We start from the raw sequence: 25,979 nt of genomic DNA on the forward strand, positions 1-25,979 counted from the left end.
AGGCTTCAAACCTGTCCCCAAAGCCAGCTCATACTGGGACACACCCTGTGCCCCAGCCACATGTCATAAGAAAAGTGAGGCACTTGCACACCTCTTCCTCGGGCAGCTCAGCAAGAGACTGGGCTATTACTCAATCTCTTGCTCCTATTTTTAGGAGAATTCTTGCCAGGATAGTTTATGAGAACGGCAAATTACAAGAGAGGACTGTCTACATGGAGAGGAGGTTTTGATATCAGCAGAGAGCACGACCAGCCAGCAAACACAGAACAGCAGTGACTGGAAGTGCAACCAGACAGGCTCAGACTGAAAAGATCTGCCAATCATGAGGATAAGTATTGACTGGAATGGCTTACCAGAGGGCTGTGCACTTCTTGTAGTTCTTCCATAGAGATTAGGTGTCTCTTCCTAGAAGAACTGCTCTATTCCATTTAGAGAAAGAGATGGGACCCTGAAGACCCTGACCTGGTGGGGCAGAAGCTGGGGCTGGGTGCACCAGCAGTCCCCTCTGCCTCCCAAACCCTGCAGCTCCCCAGTGCCTTCCAGCTGAGACAAAACACTCAGGCCACTCCCCTCATTGTCACTTCTGGGGGTGTCACCAAGCCCCTACATGGTGGTGGACAGGCAGATTTGGACCTGAAAAGGATGTCTGCAACACGCCATTGAGGAAACAGGAAACCTGAACAATATGAGCAGTGCAGGGATCACGCGACCCCATAGAAATCCTCCTGTGTCTGTATTTGCTGCCTGGAAAAGGGACCAACGTATCTCTCAAAACATTCAAAACCAAGAACACAAGTGCTCCCCCTGTGAGATTTCCTAGGAGCAGAAGTTCATCTAGCAGGGTTCCTGCTGTATGTAGGGGTAGCAAAGAGCCAGCCACCCAACAGGCCACATTCTCCACGACCAGCAATGGTTTTCACGTGCTGCCTGCAGAAGCACAGGGACAGGACATGGGCACAGCAGAAAGGGACCAGAAATGAGCAACAAATGTAAAAGGCATCTCCAAGCAGAGAGGGCACTGGAGCTCTGAAGCACCAAACCATGAGCCGGAGCTAGCAAAGGTGAGCATATGAATTAAGAGCTGATCTGTGGAGTTAACCCATCTAGCCCAGGACATCAGGGCTGACAAGGCAGAAGGATGAGGTTTCTAGGCAGAGCACAAGAACCTGACCATTGACCTGTGGCCCCTCATCCACAGGCACTGGGTTAGGGATGTTAGGGAGAGGATGCCTGGTGCTGGCAGGACAGCCACCCCAGGCATCACAACCTACCCAGAGGTGACACTCTTGACCAGGGAACGTTGTTTAGCACAGATTGCCTAGAAGCAAGACTGAAAAGCATGACAACTGGGTCAGATATCCTGGATGCTCCATGCAAAACAGAGCCTGCACACTGAAGTCCTGGCACTTGCTGTCCCACTCTGGTAGCCCAGCAGGGAGGCTCTGGGGGAGCCTCTCCCACTAACTGTTTCTGACTGTTTCTCTTTTCTTTCCTGCTCTTCTCGATCAAGTTAGCAGCAGCCCAACTCATCCTGCTCCTTGGAATGCCACCTGGCAATGTGATCCCCTCCCAATGGTGGAAAAAAATAAAGCAAAAAGGGGTTTTACACAGCAAAGTGAGGCAACAGGGAGTGAAGGGCCTGCACACTTCAGTCTCCATCCCATGCTCACTGATTCCCTGAGACAAGCTCAGCCTTGCTCAATAGAGGAAAAACACTTCTCATTTTCAAACTTCAGGAAACCCCCATTTCCCTTCAAAGAGGGATCCTAGGGAGGAAACATCTGTGCACTTAAAAGCCTTAGCTCCCTCATGATGTGTCAGCTCGCACTGAGCTCCAGCAGAGTGCAGCCAGGGGCTCTCCTGAACACACAACCAAAGGCAAAGAAAAACAATCCCAAACCCACAAATGTAGGCCCTGAGCCACCTGATCTAACTGTGAACAGGGTGTTTGAACAGAGCCCTCCAAAAGTCCCTTCCGATTTAAATTCTTCTATGATTTTATGATCCTATTTCAACAGAACATTTATCCTTGGAGCAAATGAACAGGATGCCTCTAGCTGTGGGAAAAGTTTGAATTAGATGCAGTGTCAGGACACTTGCTCAGAGTCACACTGCACTTCTGCTGCAGACCCAAACAGCACAAATAAAGGCTAGAGAGCCCAGCTAAGCAGCTCCCCTGCACTGTCCTGCCCAGTGACACTGGTGACAGAAACCAGACAAAATGTGCAAGGAAAACTCCCTGCAAGAAGCAAAGGACACAAAAGGGAAAAATTGCCATAACATGAACCTGCACCAGAACAGCCCTCTGTCCTGCAGGGAAAAGCTTACTCTGTACTGACATTACTGAGCTTGTGCTTCTATCTAACGACAGTTTCCTAAATACTGAACTGAATTTTCTAAATACTGAACTTGGCAAAGGTGTGTGTGAAAGTAAGTGCACGAAGCAGAAACATAGCAGATCCAGTGCAGTCAGAGATGTGGGGTCTGTGTCTGACCACAGCTGGGGCTGCAAACGGCATTTGCTGATGAGAGAAGCCCACAGAAGAGCCCTGGCAGCAGGGGACACCCCTTGTGTCCATCCCAAGCTTGGCACTAGAAGTGCCCTGCAGACCCTCCCCAGGCTGGGCATGTCTGCACCAACATGTGCCCTGGGGAAGGAGGATGCCCAGGGCTCCTCTGAGCCCCACCAGCAGCACCAGCAGCCTCTTCCTCTCCAGTACTTTGAGTCATTCTGTATTTTGTTCATTTTTATGCAATCTGTCTTGCTCAACATTTGGTTTCCATGGAGTCACATACACTGTGTGAAACAGATTTAAATTTAGAAAGTAGAGCGGGTCATATGACCTGTTCCAGTTGTCATGGCAACCAGCACAGCTCCCTTTTGGCTGAATCTGGTGATACATGGGGACAAGTTGCCCTTCCTGGGTGGCCCTGCAGGCACTGCTGCTGACAGCAAGACACTGCCAATGCAGATAAGGCCACTGCCCCTCCAGCCCCACTGCCCAGCACTCCTCCCCCTGGGCACATGCCTTGTCTCCAGGTTCCTTCTGTAGCACCAGCCCTCCTTCTCCAGGAGGAACAGTCACTTTGGCCATGCCAAGTGTTCAGGCATCGCCTGGAGCTGTGGGCTGAGCACACCAGCACACACCCCACATCCCAGCCTAGCAGGACAGCTCCCATTTTTCCCAGTCTTCAAGTCTCCCTGCACTAATAAGTCTCCTCTGTGCTACATCAGTCTTACTCACTCTGTCTTCTTCCTAAATAACTTCAGCATCCCCATGCAGCCGTGGTTCCCTTGGGTGCTATCTCTGCCACCTTCCCACCAACCTGCCACAGGTATGACCAGGAGGACAGGCTGGCCAGGTGCATGGGTCTCTGCTCTGGGGCCAACTCTTCCATAGCTCAAACCATGGCAAGAGACACAGTGACAGCTCCACACTGCTCGGTGTCCCACCTGGCTCTGAAATGCAGTCTCTGTGCTTCCCATCCAGCTCCACCTTCCCCACCAAGGGCCTCCTCTCCAACCAGACCCACAGCTGCCAAGATCCTCTTTCCTTTCCCACCCAGGTCCCTGGCTCTGGTGCAGGCATGTGTCCAGGACTTTGCTTTAAGGTACTATCCATGAATAGCACACTGTTTGCAGAGAATTAGCCTTCTGGGACTGGTATACTTTTCTCTCTCAGTACCCTAAACCAGGGAAAAACAAAGTGCTTCTGAAGGATACATGACCCAGAGAGACAGATTGGGTGATGTTTTCTGGCTCAGTGTTGTGTGAGAGACTAAAATAGGTGGGATGAGAAAGACTCTGATCCGTGAACCCAGCCTAGACCCCTCCAAAAGAGGGGCTGTCAAGCTTTAGGTGAAAAATGTGGGTAACTCCAGAGCAGCTGTCCTCTCCCTTCTCAACGTGTGCCTGGTGCATGAAGCTGGCACTGCTAGACAGAGCTTCTCCAGCGTGGCCTGGGGAGGCCAAATGGACACTTGGCCAAGGAGAAGTCAACCAGGCAGATTGTGGCGAAGGGCTCAGCTCCACACGCAGTGGAGCACAGAGGGAACAGTAACAGCAACCCAGAGGGGCAGTGATGGGTGGGGAAGCGAGATAACCTGATCCCACACACAGAGCACCCTGCCTGGAGCCTCCCCTGTGCATGAGAGCAACCAGCCCCATCGTCTGGGGGGAAAAGCAACCCAGTGAATCAAGGGAAGGGATCTCCAGATCATCTCACAGACTGATCCTGACCCTAGGGGGATGGGACTCATTATAGGATGCAGGCAAAGAGCATTCTGGGATTATACAAGATTATAGGGGAAGAAACTAAGGTGGTGGAACAGAGGAAACCACTGTGGGAAAACAGAGGGGTAAGGGGATGAAAGGAGCTAGTCACATATAAATGGGCAGCTGGTCATCACATTTGTCTGTCCATGCCCTAAGTTTGATCACTGCAGCCTGTCTTCTTAAAATCTATTTCTAACTATTTTCCTGGATCAGGGCCTCTCCATTCAGTGTGCATGTGCCTGCATAGAGACTTAATTAGCACCAGAAACTGGAGTGGGGGCCACAAGTCATAGGGGCCATTGTGTCTGCAATGCCAGCAACTGGAGGGACTGGAGCACCGGCTGCATATCAAGCATTATGTGGGTGCTTATCAAGTTGGGCTAGCCAGGTATCAAAACAGCCATAAGTCTTGGACAGGTATTGGAGAGACCAGAGAGTTGTTGAGCTGCTACTGGAGGGACCAGGAGATCCAAGCCAACTACTGTAGGGACCATAAGTTCTCGTTGTTGGTTGAGACCTATTTGCTTGCGTATGTCTGTGTGTGTCAGGTGAGAGGACCCATGGCTCAGCTGCCAGGCAGACGTGGTATCTACATCTAGTTACTGGAAGAACCTTACATGTGTCTGTGGATGTGCTGGCATGTTCAAGGAAGTCTGTGGTCAGTGGGGCTGCATGACCAGGTATCAGCAACTGGGCAGGCTGGGGCAGGCCAGCTCCTGGACAGAGTGTCTCAGGCCAGTTAGTGGAAGGCTCTACATGATATATATGTGTGCATTCCCCACTAACAGACTGATAGCCTTTTTTAACCAGGAAGGGGAACAGGATGAGGTTGTTGGTGCCTTTTGTGAGAGTGCTGAGTGCTTCTGGCTGATCTGTGCAGTTGGACATGCCTAGGCATATGGAAGGACCATGCATGTGAGATTGTGCTGTATGCCTACCAGGAACACATGCTTAGCCTCACTGTTGTGTGGACCTGGGGATGTGGAGCTCTGGCAGCCTTGCCTTTAGTGGGTTACTGATTCAGCAGCCCCTAACACGTGCACATGCCCTTCCCAGCCCTTGGGATTCACCTTTCCAGGTACTGATGTGAAGGAAGGTTGGCTGAGATGGAATAATCCCAGTCCAAAACAAAGCTAAGCAATGATGAAGAGGGATAGCTCACGTGTAAAAGCCTAGAGATGAGGCAGCTCTGGCACTCTCAGAGCTGTGGGCTGGATGTGCCCCGTGCCAGGGGAGCTGGGGAGCAGGCAGGACCCCCTGCCCCTCACCCTGCTCCCGAGGGACATGCCTGCTCCATCTCTGACATCAGCATCTGGTACAAGGCAGAGCACCAGGGCCAAGCACTCTGAAGGGCTTTGTTGTCCTGGGCAGGCAGGGACAACAGGGCTATTGTTGAGCAAACCTTGTACTGTAGGAGTCACCCCCATACACCCAGAGAGTCACAAGGCCAGGTCAGGCCAGCTGCAGCATTACTGCTTGTCTCCAGTTTGAAATGACACGCTGCAAGGACAGATCCCCCCCGTGAGTGTTTGCAGAGCCTGGCACACCAGGAACACGGTCAGAGGCCCATGAGGAGGCCAGGGGAGCCAGGGCTATGCTGCTTTCTCCAGGTGCTCTGCACTGGAGGGGTGACTGGAAGCAGTTAAAACAAGAAACTCCCCACAGCCACCTCATGCCAAGGTCTGAGCCCCCTTCCTTGGCTGCGGCATGGAAAAGGCAGGCTGAGAAATCACCCCCGGCAGGCAAAGAGCTGGGCAGGGTGGCTTGTCTTCTGCACTCCCAGAGTCCTGTGTGTGCAGCTGATTTTGGAGAAATGAAACATCTGGGAATAATGCCAAATGCTTTTACATGGGGCCTCCAGCCCCTGCGGTGCAGGACAGCTCCGCCCCGCTCTGTGCTCTGCTCTCTGGGCTGACACAAGGCACAAAGAGACCCAAGCCAACCCACCTCACCTCCAGATGGGAACATGTCCCCTCTCTCCAGCCAGGGCTAAGAAGCTCTCACAGCTTCATGGGCTTAGGTGCAGTTTCAAGGCCGGATATTTCACAAGACGTTGCAGGGAGCTGCAAAAAATACATGTACGAAGAACGGGGAGGGAGTCCCAGGCCACTCTGGTCTTTGTGGAGGTGTGCCATGCCCCCTCCTGCCATGACCATCCCCAAACAATGCCACAGGGTTTTATCTGAAGGCAAATGTGAAGCAGTAACTGCTTAAACAGGAAAAAAAACCTTGAACAGAAACCTAGCAGAAATAAGAAGAGGTGGCAAAGAAACCTCTGCCCTGCCCACTGAGCAGCTCTTTCAGATCCACTCTTGATCTTGTGCACTGACTTTCTGTGTTGCACCACACTTGGCATCACCCTCATGGTCCCTGGAACTAAACCCCTCCTAGAGGCACAGGGGGCTCTCAGCACCCCCCTGGCTGCCCCCTCCACAAGCCCTTCTGCAGCCAGCAGCCAGCCTGTCTCTCTCGAGTGTGCTTCACAGCTCCCAGGAATCACAGGCATCCTCTCCTCCAGCACCATTGCACAACCCAGAGCACAGCAGCCAGGTAAACAAACCAGCAGTGGCACAAGGACAGAACTGCCCCTGCTGCTAAATCCTCCAAGGGGGACTGCAGGGACCCCACATGTCACCTGGGGACAATGCCAACCTGGTGCCACCCCAGGAGCTACAAGCACCAGACTCGCTTGCTTCTGTGGTTTACACAGAGCTAGGACACTTTTCCACTCCAGCAATGCACAAGGTGCAAAATGAAGAAGTTATGAGTAAAAATAAAATGACAAAAAATACACAAATCACTATGACAGACAATTTCTCTCTCAAGGGGACAATGTGCCTGTACAACACACCTTCATGACCTCGTGCCACTGGCTGTGCCAGAGCTTGTCTTCACCTGCTGCGTTTCTCATCCTTCACTGTGGTTCTTTCAAGAAGAACAATTCCACTGCTCTGTTCTGCAGCTTCCCAGACACAATAAGATCACTTTATAACAACTAATTAGTGTCTGTCTGCTTAGGAAGGGGTTCTCCCTTAAATTATATATAGACTCTCTCCCATTAGCACACACAGGCTTGCACAGAAAGCTAAGGCACAGCAACATCCACCTCTGCTGCAGTCATCTGCCAAAGAAGGCTATTTACAAAACCTTTTGGAACAAGTGAGTAACATATTTGTAAGTCAAAAAAGCAAGTAAAAGCATCATAGAAGAGTTTCTTTGCTGTTGCATTCTCCTTCTCAAGAGAAGTTAATGAAAGGATATTCTTGAGACTCCAAGTAATAACGCAGGTTAGTTGTCTGTGTTTATCTTTAATTACTTTTAAAAGAAGACTTTAAATATCCTTCCTCTTTTAGGAAGCATGTTGGGACCTGAGAACCTTATGCTAATGATCTGCAGTTCCATCAAGATATTTTTATTATGAATATTACAGAAAAATCTATTCAATTCAAAGAAAATCAGAATAGTTAATTCAGATTCTGTTCCTGGCCCCAGGCCTTAAGCAGAGCTATTAAGGTTTTTGGCATATTGCAGCTAGATTTTCCTGCACTTTAAAATGAAATTTGCTTCCCCCTGTTGCTGTGGTAGGTCAGGATCCCCAGATAAAGCCTCTGGCTACTTTTGCAGATAGCCTGGATGGGGACTTTTTATTTACAACCATCCTCAATGTTTGTTCAGTGCTATTTCCCTGCAGAGAAAATGTGTTCTGCAGCCCCAACCTGATATTCCCTGGACTAAGTGGCCCTCCACAACCAAAAGTTTGGGAACTTCAGATGCAGAGAAAACAATGAAGTGGCCAAGATACAAAGTGCTGCCAGATGCACATTCCTGCACCCTCCCTCATAATCTTTCTCTGGCGCAGGGAATGTAGCTGTTGTTGCCTGTAGCTCTGCAGTCGAGTACACTCAGACACACGATATTTAGTTTTTATTTTTGCTGCTGCTACAATCCTTATTAGGTGAGCAAACGAATAAAAAGTGAGGGAAGAAGACCAGTCCCACAACTTGCCAAGGCTGAGCAAGGCTGCTGGAGCCCCAGCCAGGGGGCAACCTGGACCCTGCCTGCCCACCCTGTGGCCAGACAGGTGGATGGAGGGATGGAGAGGCAGCCACCACCCATGGGTGGGCACTGCTCAGGGAGTGGGGCTGGTGTGACAGCAAGTAGGAGGCCATGTGCCCATCCCTGCTGGGGGATAAGGTGGCAAGGGGAGGACAGGGGGCTTCAGGGTTCTCTACATGCAAAATACTTGCTCCCCCCCATTGCAGCTGGAACACGTCTGCTGCCAGCCTCAGTGGCCACATCCTGCAGTGAGAGCCCTGCTGACACAAGCACTTGCTGCATCAGCAGCATTTTTCCAGGGGTCCCTTCTCTAAAAATGCAAAGTGTAGGACTGCCTCTGTATCCTGACAGAGACTGAGATGGCACTAAAACATGATTCTCCTTCTCTGCCAGGCTCAACAACTCTGGAGGTTGCCCAGGCAGGACGTGCAGAGCACGACCACAACCATCTCTGCTGGCTGCCTTGACCCTTTCTCAGGAAGGTCTGGACAAGCACAGCAAGAGTTGCCTGCTGGCACCAGAGTATGCCATATTCATTTGCAAGCTTCTTCCCATTACAGGAATGGAAAAAAGTGCAAATGTGACCTACAGGCAATGCAGCACCATCAGCTGCTTCTGAAGATGATGCTTGGTGGGCAGAGCAGCAGAGGATCCAAGAGCAGCGTGGTCTCCTCTGCCCCCTGCAGCTTCTGCTGCTCCAGGGAAGGACCCAGCTGGTTCACATGGATCCTGGCAGCACCAAGTGCTCTCTGTAGCTGCTCTCCCCTCTGGTGCTCCCACAGAGGCTCTTCTCCTTCTTCTGGCCTTTCTGATTTGGAAGAGGACACACACAAAGAACGCCTGTGTCTCCCACATGCCACCTACCCCGGCCTGTAAAGTGAGCCTCATTTCAACAGACTGGACAGTCCCTGGTAACGTGGATGTCTCTTACCTCTGACAAACCACTGACATGGAAGAGTCTGTTCATATTTACCTTCCAATCAGCAACAAACCTTTGAGCATTTTGAAAACCTCAGGTTCTTGTCCTCCAAGCTACTGCTCCCAACCCTCTGCTCACTACAGGAAGCTCAGACCTCATTTGCCCAGTTTCTCTCTTTCTAATGAAACTCCACAGTACAGGCATTTCATCTGAGAAAATGAATATCCAGGTCACCACGTTTGTGCAGTGAAATTCATTTATTCCTGGGATGGCCTGTATACAAGAATAATGTTTAAGCCAGCACACTGCAGATGGTGGGAAGGGCTGCAGAGAAGAGAATGACAAAGGCAGACCTCAAGGAAAGTGCCAAGAAACAGCACAGCTGATCAGGACCAGGAAAGGGAGGTGATCAGTTGCAGCCAGGACAGACACACGCAGCTAAACGGAGCAGGCAGAAACACTGACGGGAAAGATCAAGATGAGATTCAGCATGGAAAAAGTGAAAGTACAAGAAAACAGCCCAAAAACCAGCAAGTGGGAGGGAAATCCCTGGAAAGAGCTATTGATGAATTGTAATTTGCCCCACCCAGTAACTGAGCATCCTCACAGCACAGTGAGTGTCAGAGGGTCACCTCCCCTGGCTCTCTTTTCCTGTTCACTCCCCTGTCCCACTAACACTGGTTTAGATGGATAACACATCACATGGATAACTAACACATGGATAAACTGTCCATGTTAAAACTGCCATGTTTACCTTCTAGACCCTCCCTTACCAGACTTCAGGCTTCCCAACAGATGTCTCTGAGGATGCACTTTTACTTCACCTCAGATTTTTGTATGCAGCAAAAAGGATGGAGGAAGTTCTTACTAAAAAGGCCAATGTTAAACATGGTTATGCCAATGGTCAATCAGTACTTGGGTGACATGTGTAGGAAATATGGAGTTTTTGCTAGGAGGTGGTGGTTGCTCCTGGCAGGACTTCATGGCCCCTGGGAACAGAAGACCAGGTTCTAAACTGTAATGTTGACACATCACCAGAGGTTCCCTTTCTTTCTCAAGCCCAGCTGTTTTGCTGGTGAACTGCTAGTCGGTGACTTGCACCACTGATGAAATACGTGACTACACTGTTACCCTTTGACATGGGCTGAGACAGAGAAGTACAGAATTGAGCACAGAACTCACCCCTAAATGTAATTATTTCTGTGCAATTCACAACTTTTCCTGTTCCAAGAGCAGTAAAGCTTCAGCCTCTGTGTGCTACCTACAGAATGAGCAAGCACAGAAATTGCCTCTTACCACAACAACCAGGTTTAGATGTAATTTTGGCTTTGAGTTACCACAATGACACAAAGGGAACCAGAGGCACCAACCCTGTGTGACTTAATTGCCTTTATAGATAAATCTCATTGCAGAGCTGAGAACTGCATGTACTCATCACCTGGCCCTCTAACCCCTGGGACAATCTTGCAATGAGGATGCATTTCCAACATGATCCAGTCACTGTGACCTGCTGCTTACTGACAACTCATCACCAAGCCATTCTGTCTCTCAAAGAACACACAGAAAATCTATCTTCTTTGTTCTTCTGCATGGAGCATATACATCTTTCTCTTACGTCCACAGGATATAATTACCTCTTACTGCTGCAGTGAATTTTAATAATTATAATAGAGAAACATCAGAAGTCATTGGGACTGGGAACCATTTGTACCTCACACTGTGCACATAAGGAAGGGATTGCTTTCCTTGGGTTGCTTTTAAATGAAAAAGAAGCTGCCAGTTACTCTTATGACAAGTACAGAAGTGTAGGCACAAAAGTAGATAAAATCAGCAGACAAGCATCAACAGTAACTGGAAATGTTCTATTAAGTGGAAGACCAAGTAAAGCAACCAGTTGCAGCTCAGCAGGGAGCTGCTCATGGATGATCACATTCAGTATCTTCAACAAAAAGCTATCTGTCAATAAAGAAGTCATCCTGGATCAAGTGGCTGTCACAGTTAATACTAGCAACAAAGGGTTAAGATCTCAGCCTGCAATAGGGAAGGAATAAGTTGGAGACACTGAGATCGATAGATTAATCCCAAGTCTTTGAAAAGAACTGGCTCATAAAACTAATAGCAATTGTTAATCATCTCTGAGAATTCATGGAAAATCAGGGAGGGAGATTTCTGGCAAGACAGCAAAGGCCAAACATAGTGCCTAGCTTGAAGAAATGGGAAAAGAAGGAAATGGAGTTGTGGAATAACCAGTTTAGCTCCAGTTCCTAGAAAAATCATTGAATAAATTCTGTAGTAATTTTTTAAGGACCCTGAACAGACAACAAGGATATGATTAAAAGCCTGCACCATTTTGTCATGGGATGATCTGTTGAACTAATGTGACCCAACACTAACCCCAAGGTGGAAGTGGGGCCACAGAGGTGTCAGCTGTGGAGCTGTGGTACCTTCTCCAAGAGAGACAAACATCTTACTGGGAAAGAAAACAAGAGAGCAGCATGAGACACATGGACCTGGTAACACTCAGCTGGAGCTATGTGTCAAGTTTTGAGCTTTACTCTTTTAAAACATGAACAAACTGGCTAGTCCAGAAGAGAGTAAAAACCAGAGATCTAGACAAAAGAACCTGAAAGGAAAGAGGAAAAGTTGTTAAGAGGGGAGTCTCTCAGATATATCATCAAGCTGCTGAAAAGAGAGAAAGGCTGGTTTATTTTCCCATTCATCATAGGGGTGGGATTAAAAAAGATTTAAATGGCAGGAAGGAAGGTTCAGGATGGAGGTGATATTGAAGCCATAGCATGGCTTGGACTGCCTTAAGAACAGAACAGGTAACTGTTATCAGAAGTGATGCAGGTATTTTTGAGCCTCTCTCAGAGCAGAGGAGTGAGCCTATCACTACAGCATATGTACCCTGGGCAGCTGTTTTCAAATATACCACTCTGCTGACATTCCCTGAGGCGGTTTGGAATAGATGCACTTGATATGAAAATGGAAATATTATTTAAAGTATGACATCATGTATTAAAAAGAAAACAAAACCTAATAGAAGAAAACGCTGCTTAGAAAAGGCCAACACTCATAGCTGAAAGTTAAGAAGAATTAGGGTGGGGAGTATGTCATCTCTCTGACAGCATGCACGATGCAATCTTTAATAACTATCACAAATCATTTTCTTCCAACTGGCCTCTGATGCTTGAGTTATGTGATTAGTGAGAAACTCCCTAAGTCCACCTCATTTCCATCCCCCAGGGAGAAATTTAGTATCAGGGTAATGGACTCAGCTGTAAGAGCAAGAATTTAGACTGACAGCAATTGAGAATAAGGCCCTGGAGACCACCAAGAAGTGGGTTTTACCCCTCCTTGATCCTGATATTTAAGAACAAATACGTGTCATTTAATTACCACCAGCCAAACCAGTCATATCTCCCTGCAGACACCCAAACCAGGCCGTTTTCCCAGGGGTGTGGAAGGCCTGGGTTTAGTTTTGTGCCTCGGTCACTTCTCAGGTCAGTCATGCTCCCCGTGCATTCAGACAGTTCTCCGACCACGAGCCAAATGCAAGAGGACTTTTCCAAGCCACTCTGAATCACAAAGCCAGACAAGCTTCTGGACTGATCCAGCAGGCGTTTAAAATTGTCAGTACAAAATGAATGCGCGTGAACAGCAGAGGCACAAGGTCATTGTTTTTTAAAAGATCTGGTAAAAAAGTCAGACTGAGGTTGATCAGTTGGCAGATCTAAGCCTGTGCTCTGCTATTCAAAGGGTTCTGCAGATCAGTGACCTTGGATTTGTACGAGGCGTGTTGGGCAGAGTGGTCTCTGCCGAAGCCCTTGGGCAGTGCAGCACACTCGTGCTGTGACACCTGAGGGTTTCTGCAGGAGTTGAAGTGCAGAGCTGGCTGTTTCCCTGCAGCCCAGAACCCAGCAAGGGCCCATCCTGCAGCCCTGCACTCCCTCCTCCCCATCACCCTGCTCTTCCCTCAGCAGGTGGCACTGCCACCGGCCTCACGTACAATGACCTGGACTCATCACCACCAAGAGGCACACAGAAATAATTCCTAGGCCCTCTCCACATGAACTGCTGTGAACTTTTGCGTGGGAACCACAGCAGTATTTGCAGTTGAGATATTTCCAAGCCTGGGATGGCAAAAAAACCTGAACCTAGGCAAAGCAAGGAAGTTCTGGTGAGTCTGCAACAGCCTTGCTTATGGAGGAAAGAACCAGGAGCCCTAGCACAGCCCTGCACTTGCAGGCAGGTCTCACCTCTTCCTGGACACCAAACACTAGCCCCGGCCTCATGTCTAGGAAAGAAGCAGGATGACACAGAACAGATGCTGAATTCAAACTACAGATTGATAACAACACCCCCAGGCTCCTACTCTCTGAGTTAGCAGCAAGCAAGAACAGTTTGGCAAGACATGAAAACCACATTTCAGTGTAGGTCCTTGTGGAGACTGCCACACAGCCTGTTCTGAGTGCAGGGACATCAACATGCAGAGCTGGTCAGTGCTCCTGCCTCCGTTCAGCTCTGGCTGAGCAAACACAGGTGCCCACAGCTGAGCCAGCTGGGCTGGTGCTCTCTGATCACCAGGGAGAAGCAGAGGATCCAGCTCCTTCAGCCTGCACATCTGAAAAAGCATTGTGAAGGTCTAACCTCAGAAATCTCTCTTCCTCAGCGGGCTATAAAAGGAATGTAAGTGACTCTTGGCTCTCTAAAGCAAAGTTGAACTTGTACTTCACTGTCTGGAATGCTGGACTGAGAAGTTTCTGCTCCAGGACTGCTCCCCTGTCCACATCGGTCCATCAGAGCAGAAGCAATCCTTGAAGCCTGTGAGAAGCCTGCTGACCCCTGGACACCCCATGCTTGCCACGGGCAGCCTCCCTGGGGCAGGAGGACATTCACTGCACAGCCTGGCAGCTAACAGGCTCCTGGAGGAACAGAGAAGTATGTGGACTCTGCACAGAGCAGGAGGAAATCAAAGCCACGTCTCCCATTTCCTGCCCTCGAGCTGCTCCCCTGCTCAGGAGGTGGGTGGTTCAGGGCCTCTTCCCCCACAACATTTAATGAGCCAGGGGACATGGTACAGCCCCCCTGCACAGCCCCACAGGGACCAGGCACTGCAGCTCACACCCCCCTTGGCTTGGCCTTTCCCACTGGTGAGCTCTGGGCAGCTCCTGCTCAGCACGAGCCACAGCTCAGTCCCCTTTGGCGAAACCAGCATCTCTGGCATCGTCTGCACCAAAGGGCTGGATGCCCACCTCAGATGGTGGAGATCACCTGCCTGAGCCACACACCTACATGTCAGTGACCAGGCGGAGGTCTAGCTCTGGTGCCATCTGTCACACCTTGCCATCTGTGCATATTTCTGACCCTAGATACATAAAAGAGCTGTTTTCAGCGGCTGCTGTTACATCTTGTCCAGCAAGGCAGCCACTCAGTGCACCTAGCTTGGTGTTACCAAAATCAGTGTCTTTCAGCTGTATCTGCAGGGTCCAAGAGCTGCTGCTTTGCACAAGACCTAGTGCATGGGACTTGCCTGGTCTCCTCTGCTCAGCCCTGCTTGTCAGCACCTGCACCTCCCCATCCTGCTGAAATGCTGGGAGGTGGCAAGAGCAAACGTTCATGGTCAGCTCAGAGGAAGAAGGGATTAGACCTGCTGGCTGCAGAGACTGAGCCTAATGCAAACTCCGCTGAGGTCAACTGAGAGAAAAGAAAACAGTGAAGCAGAAGAGCCCTTCCCCAGATCAGCTCTGTGCAAGTGAGGGGCTGCCGGGGCCAGTCGGGCTCTCCATGCAGCCCACCTGCAGGCAGAGCAGCCCCTGCCAGCCCAGGGGTGCCACGACGTGGGCAGCTTCTCATGTGCCATCCATGCACGGGATAAAACAAGGTGATCCGTGGATCTGAAGTGATCAGTGATCAGATAACAAACCAGCAGCTTCTCAGCCCAGAAGATGTGGGTGGAGGAGCTCATGGCCTGGAGTAAGGAGCCTAGGGACTACTGTGCCACTGGGTCACAGTCAGGAGGAAGGTGGCAATCCCCATACTCCCAGGTCAGACTGGAGTGGTCCTCCCTTGGACACACAGAAGGAGCAGTGCATGGGCTCAAGCCTATAGGGCTGTGATACAAAGAACTTCTGGGCCTCACTGTGTAGAGCAAGCTCTCCAACTTCACTTGAGTGAAAAATGCAGCCAGAGCTGTACCATTCAGTTTCTCTGATTCATCAGCTTCTTTCTCCTTTCATGTGCTGCTTGGGGCTGGTGGTCTTTATCTGTGGGTTCCCTGACCATGGGACTCCAACGTGGTCAGATAATTTCCTCTCCTGCACCAGGAGAATCCCACCTCTGAGGTGTTGCAGGTCCCACCTCAAAACTGACAAGATGCCAAAGTGGGGCACACTGAGAAGATGCCTTGTTCTCTCCTACCTCCTACAGTGAGGAGGTGAGCAGCATCCTGCTGGGAACACACTGGACGGAGCAGGGCACCAGCCACAGTGATCACAATATGCTGGGAACAGCAATTCCAGTACAGCCAGCAAGATGAACATCAGAAGAATTTGCCATGGCCCCATCCCAGAGCTGAATTAGAGCCCACGATAATATCTCTGGCTGGCACTGAGGACAAGCTTTGCCCCTCACCAAAGGTCCATACCCAGACTTGGCAAATTGTGCTGATGAAGAGCAGAGGAGAGAGAAGGACTGAGGGAGTCCAGCAAACCCTGGGGCCATGCAGCTGAGAGGAACTGGCCCCAGGGGCTCACTGACTCAGATTCATTTCAAAACAGTTTTCCAAAAGGGACCAATAGATAATTTAAACATGATTTATATTTGAAAATACCTGAAGTTCTATTCTTCATCCCATAACAGACTGAGGATCAGTTCCAGTCTTCATTTGATGCCAGTTGTTACTGTGATAATCAGCAGTCACAGCACAGTGAGATAAGTCATAGGATCTCCTTTAAATCTTGCTACTGAGAGTGATTACTTGGCCTTGGGTAATGAATTAGTCCTATTATACAGCAGCTGGCACAGGAGAAGCAAATCTGCTGCTCAGGCAGCTCATTACAGAGGCAGGGTTGGAACTGCTCAGCCATGTGCTACACACACAGCCCTCAGCAGGGTTTTTTGAACTGAATTCTGCAGACAGTACACACATTTCTCCAGGACTGCAAAACACTACATTCATCAATCCAGTTTCTGTCTGTTCCCTTCCAAGTTAAGCATTTCCCCACCCCTTGGCAATATAATTCCTCTTCTGTGCAAGTTCTGCTTGGTGCTTTGCTGGATCAGTATCACATTCAAACTGTGTTAATTCTTCATTCTCTGCCACACCTTGCAAACTCTGTCACTCCAAATCTCCATTTTTCTCTTCCAAACTCCTCCATACTAATGATTCCTTCTCCCCCACTACCAAAAACTTGCCAGCTCCTGAGGTTGCCCCTTCTATGACCAAGCATCACATCTGCAGCAACTGAAACTGCTCTTGTCATGCAGCAGCTTGTCCCTGTAGGTCTGGTTTGTGGCTTTGTGGCACACAACTCATGGAGGAGCAGGAGGGCACACAGCAACTGCAGGGTTTTGTTTTTAGAAACATTAATAAATTGCTAAATAAGTGAATGAGAAAGGATCCAGAAGACAGAGAAGATCCAGCCAGCCAGTTTAAAAGAACATTCTGAAAGTTTTAAATTATTAGAAGGGACAAAAAAAGCAGAATGGCAGAGTACACTCAACAGCAATGTTACAGCCATGAGGGCATGAGCGTGTGTTAGATATTCTTGGTAGTGCTGATACCTTCTGTAAGATCAGCTATCACAACCATGTTTGTGAAAACAAACTTCATTCTGTGAAGACTTTCAGAAGAAAAGAAGCAGTCAAAAAGCAATTCATGAAAAGGAGCATGAGAAGAGTGTTGTAAATATTTGCTTGTTATACATGACTGTTTACATGAGGCAAAACCCTGAAGAGCTTCAGTAAGTCTTCAATTAACAGGTAACATCACAGCAAACATGTTACACTAGTGATAAATGCAAAATATTACATAGGGAGGGAATAACTGGAATGCCACATCTATCTTTCATGTCCCAAACAATGTCCACCAGCTCAAAGATTCTTTCTCCTTCCTTCTTCCACAAAAGCTGGTCCCTTAGCATCCCAAGGAGTTCTCAGGAGAGGGGATATGCTTCATTTTAACCCTGTCCCTGCTTCCCATTCAACTGCTGTATTTTTTCCTCAACAGTCTCAGGGCTGCTTGACCATGTGCCTGATGGAATGGGTGTGAAAAGGCTAACACAGGTCATGGGCAATGCCAGAAAGCACATTTGCATGTTCAGTGAGAGACCAGATTTAGCCCTGAACTAACAGATCTGCCTCTGAAACTTGAGGAAGATTTTACAGGGTTTTCAAGTAAAAGATAGAGGCAAATACAGGAATATAAGATGAGTGCCTTGGGACTTTTAACTAAGTTGTGATGTGCCTCTGCTTCCTCCTTACTCTCATACCTTTCTCCCTTTCATCCATTCCTGAACTCACTGAGTGCGAGTTGACATTTCAAAGACCAAGACCCCCTGCCAGTGGGACAACCTGACAGCTACAGCCTGTGCATCCAGAGAGAGAGCTCCTGCTTTCTCTCCGTGAGATGCATGCAAGCCTTGCAGCCTTGCTCCTGTAACCCCAGCACTGCTGCCCAGCTCAGGATGGCAGCAGCACTGGGCAGACCCCCTGCAGCTTTCATGCCAGCTGCCTGCCCTCCTCCACACAACACTCACTCACACCCTCCTTACAGACTTTGGCCTGATATAAACATCCCAGGCCTTTATAAGCCTTTTTAATTTTTCTTTTACTGAGGTTTTTTTCCTCCGTGGAAAACCAGCTGGCAGGTCAAAAGAGAGAGACACAGAACTTATCAATAGGGGCACCCAAAGTGAGAGCAGATGAAACAGTTAATAGTGAAGTCACTTTGTCCCTGGCATACACCCTGCAGACTGCTGCAGAGGTGCAGAGGGGCTCTCAGAAGCTGCCACAGAGCTGGGAAAGCCCTGGGAGATCCAAACAAACGTGGAAGACCACAGTGCTTTTGCTGCCAGCATCACAGTGGGAATATCTGTGGCTCAAGAGCAGTTTGCAGTCTACTCTTACCACTACAAATGGAGGAAAGATCTCAAACAATGTCAAAAAAAAGATATTCAACCTTTGGGTCTGCAATCATCTAAGAATTCAAAGATCAGTGAGCAGAATCACCTGTTAGCCAGCCTAAACTCACCCCAAACCAGGCCACAGCAACACCTGAGCACTGAGGGGACTGCTCACAACTGCTGAAAAAGGTGCATGTTAAAAGACATGTTCCCCTGCTAGATGTGTTCTACAAAATGCAGTGGTAGCTCCTGAGCAACCCATGGCATCCCTCTTCCGGAATCTGCCAGCAAAAAAGCAAACCACAAATGTACTAGGCTAATACAAAAGCTGTTTTGATAGCACAATGTGGAAAATGGGATTACTAGTATGAACAAAAACCATTCTCTGCTATTACCCCCCTGCCCAGGGCAGTCACCACAGCACCTCCAGAGGAAGTAAATTGGCAGGCAGAGCTTTGCCAGCAGGTCTAGAGCCCGAGAAGCAGGGGCTGCTCTGCCCCTCAACCAAAACAAGTGCCCTTTTGCTGGTATGGCAGGTGTGCCAGGGGTTCCTGCTGGCCCAGCACTCCCCTGCCCAGCCCCTGCCTGCACTGCAGACACACTGCACACCTGCAGAGCCTCCTGACACACACCAAGCCTTTCCACCAGGTCCTCTTTATAGGGAATGTTTTACACGGTGACATAAAACATTCCACCTACACGAAAGCATACTTGTATTTTTCAAGACAAACACTTGTTGAAGCACCCTGTTCTTAAAAAAAAAAAAAAGTGGCTGAGCAAACTGTCAGCCTTGATTTTAGGCTGTTCTGCACTCCAATTGGATCACACCCATTAAAGGGAGTGTGACATGTAATTAAATCTAGACAGACACACTTTCAACTGACGTAAACTGATGAGAGCGTGCGAAGCTCGGAGTGGGGAACATCAAGTCCATTATCCTTCTTTCAGATCACAGAATCTCAGAATCCCAGGGGTTGGAAGGGACCTGGAAAGCTCACCCAGCCCAACCCCCCTGCCAGAGCAGGGTCACCCAGAGCACATCACACAGGAACGTGTCCAGGGGGGTTGGAATGTCTCCAGAGAAGGAGACTCCACAGCCTCTCTGGGCAGCCTGTCCCAGGGCTCTGTCACTCTCACAGGAAAGAAGTTCTTCCTGATATTCCCATGGAACCTCCTGTGCTCCAGTTTGCACCCACTGCCCCTTGTCCTGTCACTGGACATCACTGAACAAAGCCTGGCTCTGTCCTCCTGACACTCACCCTTTACATATTTGTAAACACTGATGAGGTCACCCCTCAGTCTCCTCCAAGCTCAAGAGACCCAGCTCCCTCAGCCTTTCCTCATCAGGGAGATGTTCCACTCCAGGTCCTTCTTCCCTGTGTGCCAGTGTGGAGCTGAGCAGGGTTCCAGGCAAAGTGCACAGCAGGAAGCAGCCACCACGACAGGGCCGGGCTGCTGGGAGGCTTCCAGCAACTCTGCCATGTCTGCACAGCCAGTGGGGCACATCCCCAACGCGCTGGACGCTGAACAAGCTGCACAGAACAAGAGCTCCCCTAGAAGTGTCAGAAATCAAAGTCAGAAATACTGGTGCCTCGTGTCAAACCTTCCAGGCTCAGCAGCCTGCACCCCCAGGCTCTGCCCACGGCGCCAACACGGTGAACACGCACAGCAGCAGAAATACCACTCGTGCTGCCCCAAGCTGCACAATGGCCACAGTGAAAACAACTGCAACAGTCCCAGATACTTCCAAGAGCAGATACTATCTACAATGCTGCAGCACCACATACTTGTTCCTGTTATTGTGGGATGTCTCCAAAATAGAGGAATGTCGTATCTTTGAGATTGCACTTGCTATAGTAGTCAGTGAAATCATAGAATCACAGGATGGTTTGGGTTGGAAGGGACCTTAAAGGTCATCCAGTTCCAACCCCCCTGCAGGTGACACCTCCCACCAGCCCAGGTTGCTCCAAGCCCCATCCAACCTGCCCTTCAACACTGCCAGGGATGGGGCAGCCACAGCTTCCCTGGGCAACCTGTTCCAGTTCCTCACCACCCTCACACTCAAGAATTTCTTCCTAATGTCTCACCTAAATCTCCTCTCTTCCAATTCTAATCCATTACCTGTTGTCCTCTCCCTGCCCTTGTCCAAAGTCCCTCCCCAGCTTTCTCATAGGTCCCCTTCAGGTACTGAATGGCCAGTATAAGGTGACCCCAGAGCCTTCTCTTCTCCAGGCTGGACACCCCCAACTCTCCCAGCCTGTCTTCATAGGAGAGGTGCTCCAGTTCTCAGATATTGATAACAAGTCCTGACTATATACTCAGACATTTAAGATTCTGGTAATGCAGCACCAGGGCACATTACTGATAATAATGTGCTCTATGGCACATGAACAACCACAGAAGATTAGGAATCATGGAGAATAAACCAAAAAGTTAATCTGGTTTTTTAGAAGACCATTTCATTCTACCTGGTCATTTACTATTGCCCAGGGAAAAGTGAAATGAGTAGAGAAAACAAAACCCCACCAAATCTACCAGAACCTTCTGGTATTGGTTTCAGAGCTAAATTTTCCATTTCAGACACCAAAATAAAGCAGTTCTTTCAGAGAGTACTGAGTACCTGGCATCTTCTCATTTTTCCTACTGTGTCTTTTTACTCTACATTCAGTATAAAATACCATGTAATACATTCAGAACACGTTGTTTGCAGCACAACACTCAAGACACTGAAGATCCATTTGGCACCCAAGTTGGAAAGTGAGACTACTCAGGGTATCCCATGCCTACCACTGCAGAAATCACCCCTGTGCCTGTCTACAGGACACCGTTCTGAGACCAGAATGAATGGGGGATTTCTTAGGAAACTAAGTAATCTTCAAGTGAGTATTTAAATGATCCATATTTTTCATCTTCACTGTATATCCACCCTTAACGTGCAGGTTCATGCATCATCATTTGATCTTTAACACCTACAAGGCAGACATCTGCAGTGAGGCCATTTTTAGACTCTCTTTGTAATCCATAAGCAGAAAGAGATCCTTCCAGATTACACCTCCCATTATATTGTTTTTATCTTTTAGCTAAGGATAAAGAAAACCACCTTTAAAAATTCTGCCACGTGCAGTTTCTGAGAGGCCCTCAGTGTGATTCTTCTCATCTGCTACAGGTGCTGCACCCATGAGCCCAGCTTCTGCAACACCTCAACTTGAGCAGAGGACAAAAGAGCGCACAAAAAATTCCACACTCTTCACTGCAACCCTTCATTTCACAAATTGTGGGTATTTATGGTCCTATTCATTTTTAAAAATTTCTCTCTAACTTCAACAGTCTAAGACAACTATCACCAGATGCAAGACAGACAGCACTCTTATAAGCAAAGGATTGTGAACTGTACTACCACATCTCCTTCACATTCTCACAGGGCTTTAAAGTCCCTCAGAATCCTTGATCAAAAAGGGATACTCTGGCAGCAAAACATGATTTCCTCACACTTCTAATATGAGAAAATCGATTCTTTCCTTTTGTCCACATCTTCCAGAAAAGTCAATGGTCAGAAGACCAAAAAGTTTCATGTCTGAAAAGATACAGTTGCAGAAAGTCACAGCTTTATAAAATGACCTTTTGAAACTAAAACCCAAAGCAACAGCCCACGATCCTCCACAAGGACAAGAGGGTGTGAGGTAACAAATCCCAGAGATGTAGAAAACCCTGCTAAGAAAGCAAAGCACCATTGCTGCGTGCAGGAGGTATCAACACCACATCCAGAGAGGCCTCAGGTTCTCCTGCCAGCCCTCCCTGGGGCAGCACACAGCACAACCCTCACATCTCAGCACTGGCTCATTTCTAGGACTGGTTGGGTATTTTCTGACAAAAATCTTTTGAGGTTTTTCTTGGTCAAAATATGCTCAATCGCTAACATGAAGAGGGAGGAATATAAACAGTATTTTTTTCTCTCTCTCCCTAAAAATAGTGGTTTTCCCACAATACAATAAATGTCTACAAGTTGAATTCTGTCATGAAATGGAATTATCCTTGCTCATCAGCTGGCAGGTTCTAGTTCTAGTTTCTCCTTAAGAACACTGTCTCCTTGGATCATACCAGCTTACGACAAGACACAGTTTGGCAGAGAAATCCTCCACACATTTTCTGCTATTACAAAACAGATTACAAGGATTATCATTTCTACAAACTCCTTTCATCCTTTTTCTCCATGACTACCCGGGCACAAAGAGTGAAGCAGCCTGTGCCTCTTCCTCCTGCACCTGAATGTGCCACAACCTCCGGGCTCAACCCTTTGTGCATTTCAGTGTCCCCGTGGCAGGTGTCACAGGTGGGGTGAGTTACCCCCCAAATATTACACAGCAGAAGCAGTAATGGGTAATACAGTGATGCCTGCACGGGCACCACGCTCTGGGGAGAAGCGTGTGATTCTTCTCAAAGTGCCTCACAGTTCTGGTAAATCAGGCTGTGGAAGTGCAGACAGAGGCAGCTCCCTCACTTGGTCCCGCTCACTCAGCCAGATTCCAGAGCCACCTCCATCCATGCTGGAAGCACACACTGTGCTTCATGCAGAGACTTACATCTGTGGGATGACTGAAGCTATAAAAAGTGCTGACAATTTTCAGCAAATTTGCATATGTTGCTACTGCTGCTGCTTATATAAGTGATTTCTGGCTAACCACAAATACAAAAAATGATGCCCAAAATAGATTTTAAAGCAAACCACTTTCAAATGTGACTGAATGACACATCTCCCCACTACTCTGAGACTCACTCCTCTAAAAAGGCAGATGCAACAGCCAGTGTTTCCTGTGCAAAGCACCTCCTGGAATACAGACCCTGAGTTCTAATACCACCTCACCCCCTGGACATCTATGCTGCCCTGCACCAATAAAAGGTTGTGACAAACTGGGACACACCTGAGACTTGTCATAGGTGGCTCTCAGGCCTGGAGCTGTATAGATCTTTCTATGCACATCACCATCCCAAGCACCTCTGATGCAGTGGGGCTGAGGAGGCAGTCAGCCTCTGGGTAGGAAACGCTTTGTTGTCTTCAGCTGTCAAGAAATCCTCACCACGTTCCAGCTGCTCTGTATCTGTGTTCACCCATGGCAGCACTGGCTTGAAGGACTGCTCATCTCCTGCATCTGCACAGATTGCTCTTTGCACCAGGCTGGGAAGGGCAACTGCTTAACCTGGGACTGCCAGTCTGGTACAGAGGGTCCCTGTGTGGCCCTGCTCCAATGGTCAAAAGGTGAGGAAAACATATAAAAGTACACGTGGAAGAAATGGTCAGAAGATGCAGCTTCTAGTCCCCAGCTTTCAGGTCTCATGGCTGATAAATCACCAAAGGTGGGGTGAAAGTTGAAGCTGATGTTACATCTATTCAATGGGCTATGGATCACAAGAGGCAACATCCTTCCCTAAGCCCTTCAGCTTGGGGAAGGGTGTTGCTTGTTCACAGACCAACCTCAGTCAAAGCAACATCATATGAATTTGGCAGCACACTCTTGGATTCCTATGGTGTCCCTGGTTTCTCATGTTCAGGAAATATTGATTGGGGGCTGTTTCTCCATTAACCTACAGTCTCCAAGTGCACAACAGTACAGGAAACAGTACTTGGCTTCCCAGCACAAGGAAGGCAAGGACATGCTGGAGAGAGTCCAGCAGTGGGCTACAATGATGATTAAGGGATTGGAGCATCTGGCATACAAAGAAAGGCTGAAAGAACTGGGACTGTTTAGTATCAAGACAAGAAGGCTCCAGAGGGATGTTAGCAATGTCTATAAAAACCTATGGGGAGGATGGTAAAAAAAGCAGAGACAGATTGTTCTCAGTGATATCCAATGAAAGGATGAGATGCACTGGGCACAAATTAAACCACAGTAAATCCCTTTTAAACACAACAAAAAAACTGTGGCAGTAGTCAAACACTGGAACAGATTGCCCAGAAAGGTTGTGGAGCCTCCATCCTTGCACATATTCAAAACCTGACCAGACATGGCCAGGGAAGCCAGACTAGCTGATCTGCAGAGGTCCCTTCCAACTCAACAATTCTGTGAGCAAGACCACAGTTGCCTCCCCAACTGCTGCCAACCAGCAGGTTCCTCAGGGAACACATATGGAACCCCATCACCCCTTTGCTCACTTTGCTCTTTGCTTGTGATAGTCTTTTGGTTTCTGCTATCTCTTTTGCTCTGTGACAACTTTAACCTCTCTGGAGCTCACAGAGACATCCTGTTTTTGTCTTATCCCTACCACACACTCCTGCAGTCCTCCTCCAGTTCTCCTTGTTTCCATCATTTCCATGAGCAGGACTGTCCAGCCATCATTGTTTTCTTCTAATCCACCACTGTATCTTTGCAGCAACCATACGACCAGGAACCAAAGGATGTAAAACATCTTTACCTCCTTACTTCCCTGTGTCTCTCTTACCCACACTGACTACAATTTTGCTCCTTTCCTTCATGCTCTGTGAGGAAGGAATTGAAATCACATTGTTGCTAATGAGGACTCGGGAGGCAAAGGCAGCAATCCCTCAGCAATGCCCACCTCCAGCACTGGAGTTTGTTTCCCACAAGCCACCTTCATGGTTTTCTCAGCTAACTCCATATTTGCCATTAAAGCCTATTCTGGTTAGCAACCAGTTGTGGATACCGATTTTTCTCCACCAGAGCCAAGAGCTACCACTCAGTGTGACTGAACACGAGGAGAAGAGCCTGCCCTGACCTCAGCTCCCGTCTGAGCCAGGTAGAGCCATGTGGGAGCACATGGATTTGTGCTCCACAGTTGGGTTGCCTGTGAAGAGACACAGGTGCTGTTGTGCAGCACAGTTCCTCCCAAGTCAGAGATAGCATCAGGAACAGTCATTTCTCCTCTCTCATCCAGCAGGAACCAGCATGCTGCAGACTGGCTGCTGATCTAACTGCTCAAGGCTGGAAGAGACTCCCCTCTTCACTGCTGCCCATCGTACCTTCCTCACTTCCCTCTTTCAGTTTAGGACCAAAACTCAGTGCAGACTTTAGAGCAGCACTGTCAGAGATTTCAGTGTTGCTAAACATGAATTGGTACCAATGAGAGAACCCAGCCTGCCTGTCTATACTCAGGGGCAGGCTTAAAGTGACAGAGGCACCAGGAAGCCATCTCCTTTTGGTGGCACCCAGCCACCTGACACACTGCTGTGAGGAGAAAGGGTATGTGGCATGTAGGCCATGGGCAAGCAATGTCACAAGCCATGCTCATTCCCTGCCGTGGCAGAAAATGCAGCCAGCTGTGGCAGTGAGGTACAGGGCTCCAGAGAGAGGAGCACAGGTACCTGCTGGAGTGAACTGCGCATGGGGAAGTGAGGGCATCACCTCTCCAGAAAAGGAAAGCATACCAGAGTGAACACCACTTGGCACTTCCTATCTTTCTTGCCTTCTTTCCAAAGGTTTGGTCAAGAGAAAAGAGGCTGGGATATCTGAACAATTGGTTTGCAGCAAATTTTTCAGTGGTACATGAGTCAAGGAAGGGCCCATCTAGGGGCTCCAGGCTCTGATCTGAGCACAGCAGAACTTGCCCAGGCTTAAGCAGAAAAAGAGGAGTTCCCAGATAGTTGACGAAG

The 25,979-nt window shown here is 48.7% G+C and overlaps 1 protein-coding gene across 4 annotated transcripts in view; it reads right to left on the reverse strand.

The window, feature by feature from the left end:
• Positions 1-25,979, reverse strand: part of GAS7 (growth arrest specific 7) — a 92,843-nt gene that overhangs the window by 64,957 nt on the left and 1,907 nt on the right. Inside the window, exon 1 of one of the 4 annotated variants that reach the window (XM_051634685.1) lies at positions 354-485. The exons of the other annotated variants lie outside the window; for them this stretch is intronic. Within the exon in view, the coding sequence (XP_051490645.1) occupies positions 354-386 (33 nt within the window). The 5' untranslated portion in view covers positions 387-485. Of the gene's footprint in view, positions 1-353; positions 486-25,979 lie in introns of those variants that run through there. 4 annotated transcript variants of the gene reach the window in all.

The sequence above is a fragment of the Apus apus genome, chromosome 17 (genome assembly GCF_020740795.1).
Source record: "Apus apus isolate bApuApu2 chromosome 17, bApuApu2.pri.cur, whole genome shotgun sequence".
Classification (NCBI taxonomy): Eukaryota; Metazoa; Chordata; class Aves; order Apodiformes; family Apodidae; genus Apus; species Apus apus.